The 19,288-nt window shown below is 38.3% G+C and overlaps 1 protein-coding gene across 1 annotated transcript; it reads right to left on the reverse strand.

The window, feature by feature from the left end:
* Positions 1-5: 5 nt before the first annotated feature.
* Positions 6-18,267, reverse strand: CCDC39 (coiled-coil domain containing 39). Its single transcript, XM_009089055.4, has 20 exons — positions 18,102-18,267; positions 17,653-17,772; positions 16,487-16,633; positions 15,321-15,479; positions 14,286-14,378; positions 14,071-14,199; positions 13,327-13,518; positions 11,642-11,745; positions 11,210-11,342; positions 8,070-8,264; positions 7,240-7,404; positions 6,539-6,676; positions 5,771-5,979; positions 4,440-4,563; positions 3,546-3,705; positions 3,135-3,241; positions 1,703-1,843; positions 1,372-1,551; positions 1,074-1,156; positions 6-451 (listed from the first exon to the last, which is right to left on the reverse strand). Exons 1-20 carry the CDS (start codon positions 18,210-18,212, stop codon positions 292-294), a joined length of 2,850 nt encoding a protein of 949 aa, XP_009087303.2. The 5' UTR covers positions 18,213-18,267; the 3' UTR covers positions 6-291.
* Between the last annotated feature and the right edge of the window lie 1,021 nt (positions 18,268-19,288).

Consider the following 19,288-nt stretch of genomic DNA (forward strand, 5'->3'; position numbering starts at 1 on the left):
CCAACTTGAAGCAAAAGAGCAAGTTTTGCAACACCATTTATTTCTAGATAAGCTCAAGCCTGAACCCTTGGTTTGAGCAGTGGGGGGGGGATTTGCTTACAAGTGCTTGGAGGCAGCAATTGTGTTGCTGAAGAAAAGGTTACATAGTTTTCAGGGAAATCTGCAAAGGTGAGTGGCAGAACCACACAATGACAATTATACTTCAGCTGCGAGTCTTCCAGGTAACTCCATGGATATAAGTTTGTTGCAGAAATTAAGAAATCTCAACTACTGTGGCCTTCAAAAAATGACTTAAGTCTTCCTGCGTTCAGAAATTCCAGAGGTGCTGCCCCTGCTGGCTGACTGTGAGCCAAGAGCTGCTGCTTCCTCAGGGGTGGGCATGGGCAGGGTCAGCTCCACCACTTTGGCTGGTGAAACCTCACTAGAGGCTGAAGTTCTTCTGCTAGGACCTCTGAAAGACAAAAATTTACTAATTAGGATACAGAAATCCCTGCCTCTAAAGTAGTGCTGCCAAGGGTGGCTCACAATGAAGCCACCCAGTAGCCGTGTTCATTCCAGAAACCCCCTAAAAAGGTCTCTGTAGCCACCACCACTAAATGGCTTCAGTAACCCCTGGGAATGTTGGATCATAACTTGTCAGCATGACACAGGTTCTATTTGAGCATACATTGAACAGGGGAAAAAGGTACCAGTAAAAGCATCAATATCTTCTCTATTTAATTAGGAAGGAATGTTCACACTACCAAGTGTGAAATGTGGCTCAAAATTGTCCTTTTATAACATCAAACCACTTTTTTTTTAGTTAGAGCACAGTAAAGAAAAGTAAATGCAATTATTCTGTAATTATTGGGTTTTCTAAAATGTGATGGATGCTGAAGTAAACTTCCTCATGCTAGAAGAATGTAGTAAACTTGAAGGACAGAATATGGAGAAAGTTTTTACAGAGTCTTCCGCAAAAAGAAAATTGAGATGACCTTCAAGAGTAAAGAATTCTTTCAGTTATGAACTAATTTTGCTGGTTTAAACTTTATCTTATAAAAACCTGAAAGCAACCCAGGAGTGTTAGAACTTACCTGGTAGAAGGTAGTGAGCTCTGTGGGGTCTGAGAAATCTGACTGCCGCTGGGAGAAAGAGCCACAGGAAGCTCTAAGTTGTACTAGAAAATTTGGAAAGAAAAAACAAGTTGACCTGATGGATGTATAAAAGGATTGGGATATCAGGAGCATTTATAGTGCTTGGCATTGGAAGAGATGTTGGAAGCAGGTGAACACTTCCCTGCTTTCCCATATTCTGAGCTGTCCTTGAAAGACACTCAGTAATAGGCTAGAGCTCTCACTCAAGATTTTGGTGGCAGTTAAGTGGAAAGCTCACCTTGTCAAAGTACATTTGAAAGGCTTCAAATAAATCAGGGTTTGCTTCTAGAACATCAGCTATCACTTGGTTAACGGTTTTGTTGAAGGCTTTCAGTTCCCGAAGATGAATGTCTTTCTCTTCCAGTGTTTCTGGTCCACCTTCCCTCTGAGACTCAATTTCTCTGGATAGTTTGGAACACTTAACACAAATATTTTTACAGCATTATTCTTAAGAAAATACAACACTTTTTCAGAAACCTGCTAAGTTAAAACCACAGAGTTTAACCCAGCGCGCTTAACCCACACTACTGCCTATAAAGTTAGAAGTTCTCATCAATAAACACACAAACCTGTTTGATAACCCTGTTTAGTTTTGGCTTCTGTTCTTCAATGTCTTTCTTCAGCTGGAAAATAAGAGCTTGTTTTTCCTTCTTTTGCTCTTTGAGGAGGGCTTGCTGCGTCTGTATCACATTAAAGTGTTGTTGCATGCTCTGCAAATCCATTTGAACAGTAATATTAGTTTATAAAGCAGGTTTGGTATCCTTTCACTTTTTGTATTTGTGGAAGGGTCTGTTGTCATTACTACTTGTTTTTAAAAGTAGCTCAAGCAATTAGTGCTAATGTTAACTCGAAACTTTATGCCAGTCCAACTGTTTGGTGGATACAGACCTGGACAAAGAAATTCCCAGGTAATTTACATCTCTTTTAAATGCACTGGTAATGAAGTTACAGGTATGTCTTTTACTATATATCTCATAGTGGCCACAAACTATTTACTTTGCACCCTACCAATTTACCAACCTATCCTGAAAAAAACCCAACATTTTTTCCTGTAGAAGAGGGATAGAGGGATACCTTTGACTGGAATTAATAAAATCAGTTCCATAAGGGCAATTGGATTTTTTATTAAATAAATAAATGGAACTTTAAAAAATTAAAAGTCAGGAATGGATTTGCTGTAACACCTTATTATATACCTCATTATATACCAGGACCTGCTCCCTGGTGAAGATCTCTGTCCCTTTTCTTTACCTTAAGAAATAACATCTCTGAAATGAGAGCTGTGTCCTGTGGTGGTAGAATAAGCAATAGGAATGATTATTGACTGTAGGCAGTGACTCAAGCCTTAGAACAATCATGTGGAATATGACCGTGTGCCTTTGCTTTTTCTGCCTAATAAGATTATAACTGAAATGTCACACACCAGAATTAAGTGTTGGTCTTTCCTAAGGTCCAAGTGACTTTTTGATAACCAGGGGAACCATGAGTGATTCCTTGCTATGGAGCCTGAGACCAAAAGCTCTCATTTGCCTGCATTCAGTCCTCAGCCTGCTAAGTTGCAAGTCAGCTAATTTAATCCTGTTGCACTGAGGCACCCACAGTGCTAATAAAACTTTTCCAGAAAAATCCCAGGGTGTAGATGCCAGAGTCCCAAGCTGTGTGGAATTTTATCTGTGGTGCTGGGCAGGAGGGTACCATGGTGCTGTGTGCTGCACATGTGGCTGCTTTAGTGGCTGCCAGAACAGCAGCTGTCAGTGCTGTCAGTGTGGGATTCTGAAACTTCTAGCTGAAAGTAACTAAACCCCTGAAATTTTGGTGTGCTTCAAGGAAATTCAAATAATCACTTTTTGAAAGGGGATGTAGAACCTTTTAAAATTAATATCTTAATAAAAGAGCAGAAAAAAAATTGTACCACAATTTCCTATTCTTCCTCTAGGATGACTTGCATGGATTTAGCTACATGTTGCAGTCTTGTCTGACTTAACTTTACTTGTATTTTACCTGGATCTTTTCTTGAAGTTCCTTGATCTTTCTTTTTTTGTATTTGTATTTTTCATCAGCATCCTTTTTGTCCTTTTCTAGTTTCAATTTTTCGTCAAGTTCCTCACCTGCAATCCAAAACAATGAAGCAGCATTATTGCTGTGCATACAACTCAATTTTCACTTGAAAATAACTGCATCTCAGAATATTATTACTACATTGGTGTTGGCAGTATTTCAGTGCATCAAGGTTTAAGGAGTTTTTAAGTACTCTCCTACTAATTCTAAATCACTGTGAAAAAGTAACTGACTTCATAAGGGAGAATGATTTTAGAGCTACTGGTTACAGAGCCAGCAGAGGGCACAAAAGTTAAATAATAAGTATTATTTAGAATTAAGTTATATTTTCTATCTAATTTCTATTTCACATACTTGTCTCAGGGACTGCCTTTAAAGAGTTTTTGTAGTGTCTGTTCCAGTTTTTAAGTACACACAAACTGTTTTCCATAGCCATGATTTCTTTTTCAGCTTTGCAGATCTTTGCATCCAAATCATCCCCTTCTTGCTGAAGTGCTTCCTTTTCCTGTGCAGCCTGAAAGCAAACCCACTATTTTAGGTGACTGCAGACATACTGAAAATATTAAGATAATTATACAGAAAATATTTATTAAACAGCAATAGTTTAGGGTTAAAACCACTTGAACTGAGATCTGGGTGCCCAGGGAACTAGAAGGAGGAGTTATTTACAGTATTGAAGTTCTTTGAGGTGTTTCATTATGGATACCTGCTTCTCTGCCTGAGCTCACTTAGTTCTGCCAGCAGCATCTATATTTTGTGGAGATCAAAATAAACAGATTTTTGTTCAAGAACCAGGGTATTGCATTTTGGATACAGACAGACTTTTCTCTTTTTTTCCAGTGAAAAGCTGAAGTATACATAGGTGATTGGTAAGTGAAAGGGGAAAGGAGATATTCTTCAAGGTATAACCCCATATGGTAAAATGAATACCTGGAAATAACTGACAAGTAGAAGAACTTAAGGTCCTGTGAGATTCCAATAAAGTTCTTTCCAGTTCCTAGTGGATTATTACCTGACCTCTAATTCTTCTGTATTTGTAAAATATTGAGCATTGAAGTGAAGTTTTCAAAGTGCTCAGAATTAAAGCTCCACATAAATTCTTGTGAAATTACTGTATCATTTAAATAACCAGTGGTGTCAGATAACATGAAACAATTAGGCTCAAAGTAGGCAAGGAGGTTGTCTAAGATCCCAGGGAAATCTACAGCTTAAATAATTGAATTATAATGAATGATGTTGATAAAATACCTTAATTGCATAGTAGGCCTGGCTTTTCATCTCCTCTCCTTCAGGTGGCATCATGGAAAGAGTAAAAATTTCATATTTGCGTTTCAGTTTATCAATTTTCCATAGGCGTTCTTGAAATTCAGCACTGATTTGTTTGGGGAGAAAACAAATGGGTTGAGAAAATGTTTGTCTGGTAGTGTTTTGTGGGCAGTTCTTGATGCAGCAGTTTAAATTCCTGATGTCATTCCAGCAGCCTGTGCCAGGAATTGTGCTGCACCAGGTCTTGGTTGTTTTCTGTGCTCTCCAAGCCACAAACATCCCTTGTTCTGGTTACCTATGTGCCTTTTGAAGTTCTAAATGGAGTCAAATCTGTTTTCACATCCCACATCACTGCATCCCAGGAGGCTGTGCCACAGTCCTTCCCCAGATTTACAGGTTTGGCAATGCACTCCCAGAAATGCCCCAGCAGCCCTTGCTGATGGTACCTTAACATTCCCACTGCAGGATGAGTGTGAGAACAGCCAGGAACAGCCCCAGATCAGACTCTGGAAACCTCCAACAGCTAGGTGACACCAAAGGAAGAGGGCCACAGTCTGTGGCTCTCAGTCACACTAAATCACTCTAATTACCACTGTGAGGGGTGTGGTCAGCAGGGCAGCTCAGCTGCTGAGGTGTTCATTTTTGGCTGAATCTAAATACTGGGATTTCAGGGCCAAAACCATGCCAGATACTTTGGATTGATTATTACAGGAGGGAAATGATGTCTCTATGTCATTGCTTTATAAGAGGGTGCAAATGTATTTAATAAGATTTAATTTGTTGTATAGGACACATAATGGAAAGTTCATTAGTTAAGAAAAAGCCCAATCAAACAAAATACACCACAAATGAAACCAGTCTTACTGTTTGAATCAGAGAAATTACACTTTTTTCAAGCAGCTGGGAGCAAACCCTCTTGAAAAGCAACTTTTCTGTTTCAAGTATTTTGGCATACCTCCAGACACATGGTTTCACATGTCCAGACTGCTTTGAAAAAGGCAGAGTCACACACAGTGTTAACTGTAAAAAGATGTCTGTGACTGAGGTTTCCTCTCACTTCTGCTGAGGCTCCTCACTCCCAGCAAAGCCACTGATCTCCTGTTCACCAAAGGGTTAAAGCTGCAGCCTGGGGGGGTCACAGATGGGATCTCTTGTTGGCCTCAGCTGTCTTGGTAGATAACTTAGAGCAAGATTTATTTACTCTTCAATTTCTCTAATGGTGAAGCTGGGTGAAATGCTTCTCTTTTTAGTAAGTCTCCATAAAAAATGCACTTGGTCCAAGTTATAATTTGAATTTCTGTAAGAACAGTTACCTCAGGTGATGCCGTTCCTGATCCAGAAGCCTTATCTGGGAATCCAGCATTGCCTTATGGATCCTGATTTCCTCAGTTCTTTCTGCTATGACTTTCTTTAACTCCAACTGTTGTTTTTCCAGTGTTAGAACTTTCTCTGCTTTATTACACAGAGTATTTCGAAGGCGCTTCAGTTCTAGTTTTAAGAGGTTATCTTCAACCATCATCTCCTAATCAGTGCCAAATGGTATCAAAATAAGAAATCGTTTTAATTTAAATTATTTACAATTTATTAAGTTAATATTTACTCATTGTTTTACCTTTCATTTATGCACAACTTGAAAACTCTTTTTGCTCTGCATTTAAAAGTTTTGTCATTTTCTCATTTGCCAACAGTCTAACATGGTGACTATGACAGGGGTAGATTGTTTCCTGAATGGTTTTATACAAATTCATCAGACTTTCTAATTCAGGGTGAGTTTTGGATTACTAGACTTTTCCTTCCACAACTTTTTCAGTTTAGGTGGTTTCAAATAAGAGATCTTACAAGGAGCTTTCTGGAGCAGTTAATATCTCACTTGAACCATTAAAACTGTCTTGGAGTATATTCTAGATTCTGTAGGCCTGAAAATCATGTTGTTACATGAACAAACACATGAAAGAAGTGTAAATTAGAAAATTAGAGAAGGTGTACTAATGTTTGTAATGATGCAACACTGTGGAAGGCAGATGACACCCCAAACAAACAAGAGTGTCCTGTATTAGTAAAGCTGCAAAATAATACTGTACCTGCTTAATGTGTTTTGCTTTTTTTAACTCCTGAAGTGATCTCTCATTGAAAAGAGTTAGTTCTTCTATCTTATCTATCAAACCACTTGTTTCTTCTCTTGTCTTATCAATTGTTCTCTTGGTGATTTGGACATCATTCTGTTTCAAAATAAGTTTTATTGAGCTTATTTCAGTGAATGTAAATTGCAACAAAAGCTACCAGTTAATTTTAAATGAGAGGAGATCCTGGAACCAGGAACCATCACCATGATGTGTCCAAGATGCTGCTCTGCATCTGCATGGCAAACTGCAAACTGCATGGCATGACCTCATTCAGAGTGCTGCATGGGGAATCTGGACAACTCTAAATGTAACAGTACTTAAGAATTTATGAAAACTATAAAAGTAATAGGTTTACAAAACAGCATTCTCCTATTTCTGCATGGGCCTAATGATAGACATTTGCAAGCAGTCAGTCACGTTGATGAAAGCTTGTCTTTCAACAGTCAAGGCTTGTCTTCATGCTAAGGTGTCTCACTTGGGCAGTAATGATGTATTTTTCTGGAAGTTATAGGGAATTTATGAAATTTTCCACGTGGGCTACACAAAGTTCTGATACCTTTTAATCTAATACCAACTTCTTAATTACTAAGACCCAATCTCCTTAATTTGCTGAGGTTTCTAAATGATACACAGTCAAAATGATATTCTGAGGAAGTTACCTGAAGTTTCCTGTACAGTGACTGCAGAGCATCATATGCCTTTTTCTTTTCTTCTAAAGTTTTCTTAAGTTCGGCAACTTTTCCTTCCAAAACTTCTTTTTCATCTGAATTAACCTCCCCTTCTAACCGTGACAGCCGTCTCTGTATTTGCTGAATATAAAAATCCTGTTAAAATAAATTTGAAGAGAATTAATAGTCTGAGATAAGCAATAAACTTGGATCTAAATGTTGGCTTTAAGACAGTCACCCAATTAAGCTATTGTTCTCTGGCTTTTAGACCTCATTAGCAAAATATCTCAGATGACTGATGAGCAGTGATGGTTTGGGGTAATCTTCTAGAAGAGTAACAAAGCACACTCAGCACAGGCAGCTGTAGGGAGGCTTACAATGGAGTTGCCATCTTGTTGCTACCAGTGGATGCTGATGTAAAAGCAAATTTTCAAAGCGGTGCATAGGAAATATGCACATAATCCAATTAGTAAATAACAGGATTTTGGCATGTACCTCTTGTATTGCTTTAAAAATATACCCTGAGGTGTCTGTGGTTCAGAGGGATCAAAGTAAAGAATGGATTTTAGGAATTAGTTGTAAAAGCAGCAGATCCAAAAAAATAATGAAACACAGAAATACAAAATGTAGGTGATATACTTTGTCAAGTTTCAGTAATTTCAATTTTATCTGTACATCTAGAAACAGAAATGAATGCAGACTTCAAATGGTACTGCATAACATTTCCAAAATGAAAACTGTTCAAGATCACAGAATTCAAGCAATGTGCTATCAGTAGACTCAAGAAACAATCATAGTATGAAAATACATTATTATTTTACCTGGTTATATATTAATTCTTGTTGTTTTAACAGATCTGTGTCAAGTTTGCACAGTCGGCTCTTGAGACTTTTAAGTGATTTTTGACCTCCCTCAATTTCTGCCAGAATAATCTTCTCCTTATCACTCTGCACTTTTAACTCCTGAGTCTTCTTGAAAAGTAGGTCCTTTAACTGTCTCATTTCATTTTCTTTTTCCTGGTAACAAATAGATCATTAAGTAGAAGAAATAAGTAATTCATCCCATCAGAATTAATTTCTGAGGAATTGTTTTTATTAATCATAGATAGAAAAAATATTATTACAATATCCATTAATATGAACATGGAATGTTGTAAGTCTTCAAAATGGTTGGCAAAAAAACCTATTTGACTTAAAGAGGAAGTAATACTTTTTATTAATTTTTTAAAAATCTAATCCTACCCTAAAATTAAATGACTTTTTTTTCCCAGTTACAGGAGGGTTCTTTTTTTCAGCCTTTCAGAAAACTAAATTCCTGTCATTCTTTTCAAAAATATCTCCTTACTGCCTCCAGCATCTGTGAATCTTTGAGGAATATAATACAAAGCTTTCCAATGGTTTATTAAATTTTGTAACACTGTGTGTGCACATATATGTACATGTGTGTTTATCTAAGATGGAATAATTCTGAAAAATAACACTTTCCAAAATCAGTCTCTCAGAGGGAAGTTGCCATTAACACCTAAATCAGTGCAGGAAATGAGATTTTAGCAGGATAAAAAACAATGCTGAATATTTCAGGTAACCTGAAATGGACTGTAATTGAGTTTATTTTATTTTTATAACCCTAATAAGGAAAACAATTTTATTCTTTCCCTCCCTCCTTCCACCTCTCCCACACAAGTAGCCAAAGACCTTCCAAAGCTCAGGCCATTGAGCATGCCAGTTTCCATCCAACAACAAGTGATGTGATTTCCCCTTCCTGTTCCAAAGGACTCATTTACATTCAGCTCAAGTATGGTACAGAATTTGAAGATGAAGATTTAAAAGAAAAGTGATTGCATATTAATATGCAAAACACCTGAGAAATCACTTTTCTACATTGATTAACAATGTGTTTATTCTGGATTGAATATGTATGTAACCATCTTGCTGGCTTAAATAATTGTGAAAGATAATTTAATTTAATAATTTAAACCTTCTCTAAAGGTTTGTAATCACATTGCCCATTCTACCCAATAGAATCTTTTTGTAGTTGAACTGGCTGTAAGTGCAATTCCAAATTCAAAACTCCAGATGTAAAAGGCAAGTGTAAGTCTAATATGAAATTATTATGGACTGTAGGACATGTCAGTAGGCTTTGCATCTGGAAGGAACTTTCTTCTGGAAGCAAACTGATTTTTAAGCATGTGCCAAATGCTGAGCTGTATTTCTGAAGCTAATGACAATTATAAATTCATCCACTGACACTGGATCATGATTTGACCTACACTTCATGGTCCTTATTGCATATCTGAATTAATTTTTTGAACAGAAATTGTTGCTCTCCCTTTAAGTGAGGTTGTTAAAAGAGATGAGACATTCAATAAGCCTCACTGTTCAACAGTGTTTTGCCACAAATTGAACAGGGAGAAGTACCACAGAACTAGAGAGCAAAACAGTGACATTTCATCCCCATTGTTCCTGTAAATGTCTCTTCACAGTAAATTAACAGATGCAGCAAATAGCCATGTGTGTCTAATGGTGATGGAAGGAAGGCTTCTGACTAATACATTACAGACATTGTTCAAGAACAGTTCATCCTAGCTAAAATATTCCCCTGCAGCTGTGGAGCTGCCAAGCTCAATGTCATCTTAGGTTATCTGCCACAGACATGGGTAAAGAAACCCTGCTAAGGCTTTTGCCACCCTGGAAACTGTCTAAAGGGGAAGAAAAGAGTTTTCATTTTAATGAAATGCTACATCATTACTTGTTTTCAAATTATCTGAAAAGCCAAAACAGCAAGGCCTGTAATTTAAGAAACTCTCTATAAAGGAAAGACATCCCATCTCTAGTTTCTGAAAGTGTATTTAAAATGTGTGATTAATGCCTGTGGAGTTAAAAAGTTTGAAAAATGACGTTCACTCTACTGCAAGGCATCATTTCACATGCAAGCTCTAGGAAACACAAAATGGAGAAGAAAAAAGGGAGCACACAGTGGTGTGAGAGAGCATGCAGAGGTGCAGCTTTGTTGTCAGTCATGTGGGACACCTGCTGTCACATTAATTTAACCTGGTCATTCTGGAGCAATGAAAGCTTCAGCTTATCCAATGCTCAGATGTCCAGCAAAATGTAAAAGAATATTTCTGTCATGTTCAATCAGAAGCTAAGTAGTGAAAATACTTTAAGAGAATTAGTAGCAAAATGACAAAACAGCATAAGGATTTCCTGAAATGCAGGAAAGTTCAGAAGATTGCATTACAACGCTGCATTTATTCAAAATCTCTTTACAGCTAAGCAGATGATAATGAATTTTTTCCCTATACTTAGTTTTACTTAATTTGCAACCTAAGAAGTGGGTTTTCAATTTTTTAAAAGTATTATTAGGCCCTATATGTTAAAAAAATAGTCACCTTATTATAGCTTGTATATTCCACTTCCCAGATCAAAATCTCTATTCACAAAAATGAATCTAAAGCAAGCCAGCAATTATTTAACAGTCCACAAGTTGGATGTGTCAGACTATCATGTAGTAGAATTAAAATAATGAAGAGCAGACCAGGCCAGCCAAATCTGATTAAAAGTTTTCTAAATGTTTTTTAAACTATTTGCCAAAATCACAGCTCTTTGCAGGTTAATAAATTTTGGTAGTGTTTTACTAAAGCCAAGAAGTTTTTCTTGGCAGTGATACTGAAAAGTCATCCTGACAAGAGTCTCACTCTTTAAAAACCTTATTGAAGCGTATTCAGTATCCTCAACTAATACAGTTGGAATTACTAGGATCATTTATTTTCCTCCAGAGTTTTCTCAGCACAGACTTATCTACATGCATAGTTCAATATTTGATGAAATAGCTACATGTCCTATCAATACTTTAATTTCATCTTAATAGAAAATGTTTACATTAAAGAGATAATTTTTAAATGTAAAGCTTGCAAATTCAAACAACTCCTCATTTCTAAAAATCATGGAAAACATTTTACCTCAACACTTTTTTCTTCTTCTTTCAATATTTCTTCCAGCTTCAAAGCCTTCTCTTCTGCTGTGAGTGTCTCCTCAATTGCAAGCTTCAGTTTATCAGAAAGACTTGCATTTTTTTCATTAAGAAGTTTTAATCTAAACAAAATAACAGAAGTTAAATGTAGGTTGCCTAGACAATGCTGCCAAAAGGAAGCAGCAAATCTGACTGAGCAGTTGCCTCCGTCTAAACTTCAGTCTATGATAAGCAGAAGGCCTGATTGTTTTTCCCCCGCCCTTTGTATTTTGCCTAAATTACACAGTCCCAAATCTATGCATGAATAACTAGAAAGTTGGAGGTTTCAGTCATCAACATTATTTAAGGTTCTTGTCTTTCTCAAGGATTTGGTTGTATTATTAATCCTTACAAATGTTATCTTTAAAGGTCTGTTTCTTACCTGGCTTGTTTTTCCTGAATTTCTTTCTTCAGATTGGTTATTTGTGTTCTCAAAGACTCCAGATCAGAAGCAGTTTTGTTCACAATAGATTTCAAATTCTGCAGCTAATAAATGAAAAAATTGAGCAAGAAAGTTCTTACTGACTTTGGTACATGTTAAGATACTTAAAATTATATTTTCCTATTTATTGTTAAGTATTCCATTGCTTTTAAACAGTGATCTCCAAATGAGGAGTGGTGCAAATTCTGAGGCACTGTAAATTGGCCCAGCTAGTAAATTCAATAGACTAATTACACAGTATGAGTACTGGGAAAAAGTAATAATAATTAAGAACATGAATTATGGAGGTGCTATAGACTGCAATTCTTGTCCAACAGCATCTTTTTAGTGGAGCCATGGTTTTATATTGCACAGTTGACTTGGCTGAGGTTCTTTGTGGATAACCTTATATATCTAATAAACATTTCTATGTCAAACTTTGCTGGATACATAAAATTATTTTGATTAGGATATCACTGTGACAAAAATACACAGATATTAAATTTGGTAAAAAATACATGACAGCATACACTCATTAAATAGGATAGGAATACAATCAGTAGCTCTTTCATCTTCACAGTATCACTTAGCAGCATAAGTTTAATTGTTTTCACTTTCACAGATGAAGAAAACTGATCAGGAACATGTATAGCAGGTTTGTTGGCTGAACTTTCTCCTTCCTTCCTTGTTTCTCACATGCATCCCACAGATATTCTAATAAGGGGAGACTGTTCTATTATCCCATCATAGAGCATTAATCGTGAAAAACTTCAGGCAAGAATCTCACAGCTTGAGATGAAAACCGACCAATTCTACAAACCCTCAAGCTTGCATGAATTATAGGGTAATCTAATAGCCTACACCTTGTTTGAGTTACCTACAGTTTAATTAGGAGATCAGTCTATGAAGCACCTGCTACAGAAAAGCTATCCCAAAGTTAAGGCAACAGCAGATGCAGGGCTTTTCAAAAATCACTGAGCTTGCTGAGAACCCCAGTGTCACCATTCTCTTGTTAAGAAAAAACTTACTCAGGTAGTACAAGTGTATCCCCCCTCGGCAGAGCCATGAAACTTGAATTACTTCTTAGAAATACTTCTACAGACATTTAAGTAATTAGCAGTGCAGCTCATTCCCAAGCTTAAGTGCAAATTCAGTATGGACAGCATCAAGCATGTCTTTTTCACAGGGCAGCCCTATCCCATTGCCTCTTGATTAGAAAGCCACATGAAAGCACGGGGTGTTTTCCCCAGGGATTGTAACCTCACTACCAGGCCATCAACCCACACCTTTGAGAGCACAGGACAGGAATTGTTTGGAATCTGGAAGAGATTTCTCTCATCTTGTGAAGTCTATGTGAAGCCTCCTGAGTCATCTAATAGTGTTGGACCATTTAAGAGAAAATTCATCCATTTTACACCCAGACAACAGAGAATAGATTCCAATCTTTTCACCACTCTCAATGACAGGATTAAGCTGACGGCTCAGATCCCAATAAACAGGACTTGGCTGAGAAAAGCAACATTTTGCTGAATTATTAAGACCCTAGTATAAAACCAGAGAAAAGGAAATGCTATTGCTGTATTTCCTCCATCTGGTGCTGAGTTCTAGTTTCAGTCTGTTTTCCAGAATTGTTTGGTCACCCTTACCTCATCCTGCAGCTGAGTCCTTCGAGTATCCTGAGCCTGGAACTCCTTTCGGAGGTTGTTTGCTTCCCGCTCAGCAGTTAAGATTCTCTTTTCATATTCCATGTTATTAACAGTTTCATTTACCAAAAAGGCAGTCTTCTCTCTCAGCAAAATTTCTTTGTTTCGGATCTCCTGTTTTATCTCTGCAATTAGCTGTCAGGATAAAAACTTTTTAGGTTTGCTTGCATTAGTTGTGTTAGATTAATAAAGGGTACAACCAGAAGATCCTATTATTCCTATTATGATTACTACTTTTCTGAGACAGCCCAGTTATCATTCTTAAAATTACTTTATTCCATGTATACATCACACCAGACACTACAGTGGTTTTGGACAGGAAACTTCCAAAATATTCCAATAATTTAAAAACAAAAAGACACTGTAAACTGTTATGAAAATAAAATAATTCTTTATTGATTGAACTGGGAAAAAAAAAAGCTAAGCAGAACTTCAGGTAGACTTGAAACGGATGAAATTAAACAGGAAAATTACCAGCATTAATGATGCTTACTTTACCTGACAGATTTATAGTTACTCAGGGAAAATTGTGCATTTTGAAAAGTTTTGTAAAACTTTTTTGAAAAGTTAAGTAAAACAATTAGCTACCCAGAAAATTATACTGTAGTTTTGATGTTAAGAAAACCCAAAAAAAACATGCCACATCACACCCAAACCCCAAAAATGGATCAGTTACAGCAGCTTTACCGAAGCACACTGATCTATCTCCTGGTCTCTTTTCTGCATCTGATGAATTGCATTCTCCCACTGCCTGATGACTTCTTGTCTTTCTTGATGAACCCTGCGAAAATCTTCAGCTGCTCTGTCAAGCTCCATCTGTTTAAAAGAAAGCACCTCCATGATTTCTGAAGTTAAAAATGCCACATAGAAACAAGGGATCTTTGAGAACCTCAAGCACAAACCTGAGCTGTGATGGTTTCTGTAAGCTCATTATCCAGAGCTCTGCGCTTCTGGTTTGCTTCCATGGTCAACTTTTCTATCTGAAGGTTTAATGACTAAAATGAAAGGATATGAAAATATTTGAAAATGAAGTATTTGAAAATAAATAGATCACATTTTATAAATTCTTAAAGCCCTGCTACAATCAGGGCTTAAATTATTGAGGCATCAATTTTATTGTGTTTTAGAAAACAAAAAATTGACAGTGTAGCCTCCCAAATTTTCAGTCAATACAAGTGGCCTTAAGAACCAAACTTCAGCAAGGCCAAAGTAACCCTCGACTGATGTGTGCAAATATGTGTGTGGTGTCCATGGCATACAGCAGTGAGAGTGTTTGTGTAAACCAAAGTTTTGGGATTAAGTATTTATTGAGTAAAAAATAGAATTTTTCCTCACTCTATTTAAATATTTTTAAATAATAATATTAATAAATAAAGAATAAAGAATATTTTAAAAGAATAATAACCAGGGTTACTTATCTCTATATTAATAATATACTTGGGAACTCACCCTTATAAACTCTGAACTTTTGACTGGAATTCCTCTTTATACAGACATATATGTTTATGTCTTCCATTATTCCAGGTAGCTTTACTGAAGCAGCTGTAATTTGTTCTCAGCAATATTAATAAGTTCAGTTCTAAAGGGAAATCCTACACTATTCACCCATACTTGGTGTGAATTTTTGAACAAACTCCTCTTAATTCAATGGCACTGTTTCCTAGACTTTATTATCTATTTGTGCACCCTCTCAAAAATTTAGACTTAAATCTTACCCAGATTAATTAGGAAATTAATGTCTTCAATTATGTCTCTCATTATTGTAAACTTCAAAATGAGCCTCATATGGAATTGTTATGCCAAATGGAAAACAGGCTCAAACCAGTGTTGTACAAAATCTTGTCTTCATCTTATCTGACTTGATAACATAACAAGGTCTTTGAGTGATAAAATGGTTCCTCCTTTGGTTTCTGAGAATTGCTGTCATTTCTACTTACTCCTAGTTTCCCTTCATCTTGCAGTGCATACTTCTGGATTGCACTGGCATCATTATCTGTACGGTTTAATTCCTTTAGCCAGGTCTCCAGAAGTTCCTCATCCCAGTCCATCTGTTGTTTTAGGTTTTCCAGCTTCTTAGTGGTTTTTTTAATAGTATTCTAATAAAAGAAGAGAAAATGAAAGGTTCCATACCAAATGTCTAATATCCATTGAATAGTAATTGAAGCAACCGCTTCAAGCTACTGTTAACAAGTTTACCCACATCTTGTCCACAGAATTGATAGTTTTCTTTTTTATTAATTATACTTGAGGAATGCTATTGGACATCCTGGTCTTAAAGAAGAAACAAGCCAGTAGGTTGCCACAAATTTAAAATGCAAATAATTTTAAACAGGAAAGTCAACCTCTGGCAAGATATACCCATATTTGTTCCATATAATAAACTGATCTGAGGCCCCCAAAGGTAAAGTTTCTCTCTCACTCACTGAGGCCCAGTTGTTAGATCCTTATCCTACATATCAATTTTTAAATGTGACCTCTTCACATGACTGTGAAGAGACATCCTGACACAAAAATGAGAGAATCTAGATCCAAAAGAACAGTGTGAATATCTTCATCCTGCTACCCGTTCTGAGAGACTGGAGATTACAAACAGACTGAAGAAGAAAAAGAGCAAATTTTTTTAAAAAATTAAATAATGAATAGAAAGAAAAAGAGACAGTTCCAAACCTAGAAGACCACCTGTAATTGAGTAGCATTAGATTATTTTGTAACTTAAATCAAATCTTTGATCTTAAAATCACGACCTAAAGTTTATTTCATGTAGAGAAGATTTGCCACCAACCATTTGATTTTTAAACATTTAAGAAAATACCTGTGAGAATTAGAAATACAGTGAGATGAATGCATGGCTGTGTATCTGGCATTAAGAACAGAATTCTTTCTATATCTAATTAATATTTGCTAAGTCTTGACCAGTCTATGCAATAACATTCTCAGTGTCACTCTACTTGCCTACACAGGGGAAAACCCATCCAGATCATATACCACAGTTTATAACCTTTATTATAATTAACCATTTATGACTTATACTACCATGAGCAAGTGAAGACCAGCCATAAAATTTTGCAATATAGGTGCTCCCATCCAAAAATTCAAACCTTACTTCTTGAGTGTTTTTCTTTTCTCTCAAGGAAGCTATCTCATCTTTCAGTCTTTTAATGTCGTTTTTGAGACGTCCATATTCTCTCTCAGCGAGGGCTTTAAAGTGATTTTCAGTTTCAATCTCATTCTCTTTGGCTTTGTAAAGAGTCTGCAGAATAAAAAAGTTCAGTATTTTACAATAAACAAAAGGCATACATCAGCAATCTTTTATATATACTTGAATCCCAAGTCAGAGGTGGTTTCACCATGTAAATGAAGGAATTCTCAGAGAAAATTTATTGGTTTGATTTTAGTGTCTCGAATACACATATTCTTATATATACATATGTACACATTGTATCAAGTATTCACAGATCCACCTTTTGTAGCCCTAAAAACTCAGTTCTTAGATTTTTCACCCAAGATTTAGAATCTTAACATTTCAACATCAAAATCTTGATGCTCTTGATCATCAGTGACTTTATCAGTGATCACATCCAGAAGGCACAGCAAAAAAAAAATATTTTATTGTTCTGTGCTGAGACCTCCCCTGCTGGCCTAGAGCAGTACCTGGATATTGCCAAACCTTTCTTTCCTTTAATTAACACTTGAACCTGGCCAAAAAAATTAAGAAGTTGTTCAGCTGCAGGGAAGTTTCTTAAGACTTTTTCACCCAAGATATTTTATCTGGAAGGTGTAAATATTTCTCTCAAGACTCTTTAGAAATCTAAACTAGCCCTTTTGGTCAGTTAATTCAGAGTGTAGGTAAAGACTTGACCATCTCACTTCATTTTTCATGTCTGTGAATTAAGTCTTCACCAGCATTTCACAACTAGTTCTTCACCATTACAAATATTATAATCTTTTCCCCCTTACTCTGGTGTTTTCCTTGACCATTTTTTTTTTGGTATTAATATCTACAAAAGTCACCATTCAGGAAGAATTCTAAAATTCACCCTTCCTGGCTTTTTCCTAGGTATGGCAATTTGAATTTTGATGGTCTTAATGACCATCAAATAATATCACTGAAGTACATAGTTTAACTTTTGTTTCCTGTAGAAATCCTGGGATAAAGGCCTAGCAAATCTCTAACAAAGCTGGCAAAATAGATAAGGACATCAGCCAAAGAGTGATTCTCAGGTTACAGATCCGTCTGACTAAAGGGACCTGCTAGAGGGGGGGATTTACCTGCGAGAAGTTTATCTCTTGTCTCACGTTTTTCAAATGAGACGTCATTGCCTCTATGCGCTCCTCACAGTTGGTCAGCTCATTCTGCAGCTCCTCTTTTTCCTTTCGCAACTTGTTCAGCTGTTTAAGAGTTAGAATCGTCAAGTTACTGGTTGTGGTTAAGCGCTTATTACCTGCAATTACCTAAAAACAGCCACTGCAAGTATTAATGAGAAAACAACGTAAGAAGTAGCTGCTACATCGCTCCAAAGCAGGGAAATGAGGGATTTCGGGAGAAAACCCGGAGTTTGCGGAGGGAAGGGACAACTCGCTGCTCCTGCGGGGCTCGGGGGATGCGGGGATCGCCCTCCCGATTCCCCAGGCAGCTCCGCGGAACCCGTGAGCTCTCCTTCCATCCACCCCTCCCTCCCCGGCCCGGGGCAAGGCCGGGCTCCTCTCCCCGCGCTCACTTCGTCCTCCAGCGCCTTGTTCTCGGCGTTGGCCACGGGCACAGCATAGCCGGGCTCCCATTGCAGATCGGCCAGCACCAAGGCGGCGGTGGAGCTGGACAGGTTCTCCATGGCCGCGGAGGGGCCCACAGGGGCCGGGGCTGTGGCAGGGCCGGGCTGAGGCAGGGCCGGGGCTGCGGCGGCTCCGGGCGCTTGGCAACGGCGGCAACGGCGGCTCCGCCGGGAGGGGCCTCGGGCGGCACCGCCCGCGCTGCTCCCGCGGGCCGGGCCGGGCCCGCTGCGGATGGCCGGGGCTCGTTGGGGGTCAGCGGGCCGGGCAGGGGCTGTGCCGTTCGTGGCCGTGCTGCGGAGGAGGGTGTCAGCCCCAGAGCCACCGGCAGCCCCTCAGAGCCCCCCGCTCCTCTGCCAGAGCCTGGGGCCGGCAGAGGGGCGGCTCATCTGGCGCTGGGGACACCAAATAGGTCTGGGGCGGACAGCACCTGCCGCAGGTGACACCGCCTGACAGGTGTCTGGGACACTACACTGTACGTGTTTGTGAGCAGGCCTTTGCATTATCTACACGACCAGCAGGTGGGTTTCCCGAGCCACGCTGTGCTCAGGTGACCATAAACACTAATGCCATGTCCTGGTGAGCTTGCCTGACACCTTGTGAAACCATCGGTGCTTCTGGGTGTAAATTACCCTGTGCCCCTGAGTTCCACCATTCCCAGACCAAGGCATACACAACACTCTTGGCAGGAATCACTGAGCCATAGAATGGTTTGGGTTGGAAGGGACATTAAAGCTCATCTGGTTCCAGCCCTGCCGTGGGCAGGGACACCTTCCACTAGCCCAGGTTGCTCAGAGCCCCATCCACCCTGGCTTTGAACAATTCCAGGGATGGGGCAGCCACAGCAGCTCTGGAAAACATATGCCAGGGCCTCACCACCCTCACCGAAAATGGCTTCCTCCTAATATCTACTCTAAATCTACACTCTTTTAGTTTGGATCCATTCCTCCTTGTCCTGTCACTACATGCTCTTGTAAAAAGTCTCTAAAAAAAGGAAGGGTAGCCTTGATGCAGAAGCCCTCCGTTGGTGACAATTGTCTGGCTAAAGCATCTGAAAAGACATTAAATGAAGTGTTCAAAGTGTGATTCAAAGGTGACTGAGCCAAACAGCAATAAGTACTGACAAATGTTTGGGAGG

The sequence above is a fragment of the Serinus canaria genome, chromosome 9 (genome assembly GCF_022539315.1).
Source record: "Serinus canaria isolate serCan28SL12 chromosome 9, serCan2020, whole genome shotgun sequence".
NCBI lineage: Eukaryota > Metazoa > Chordata > Aves > Passeriformes > Fringillidae > Serinus > Serinus canaria.

Excerpts from the sequence above, each read along its gene's own strand:
- CCDC39 (XM_009089055.4), bottom strand. The coding sequence starts at position 18,212 with ATGGAGAACCTGTCCAGCTCCACCGCCGCCTTGGTGCTGGCCGATCTG. Across the intron at positions 14,200-14,285 it reads CAGAAACCATCACAGCTCAG|ATGGAGCTTGACAGAGCAGC; the intron begins GTTTGTGCTTGA and ends TCTTTTAAACAG. Across the intron at positions 4,564-5,770 it reads CAGGAACGGCATCACCTGAG|TGCTGAATTTCAAGAACGCC; the intron begins GTAACTGTTCTT and ends CAAACAAATCAG.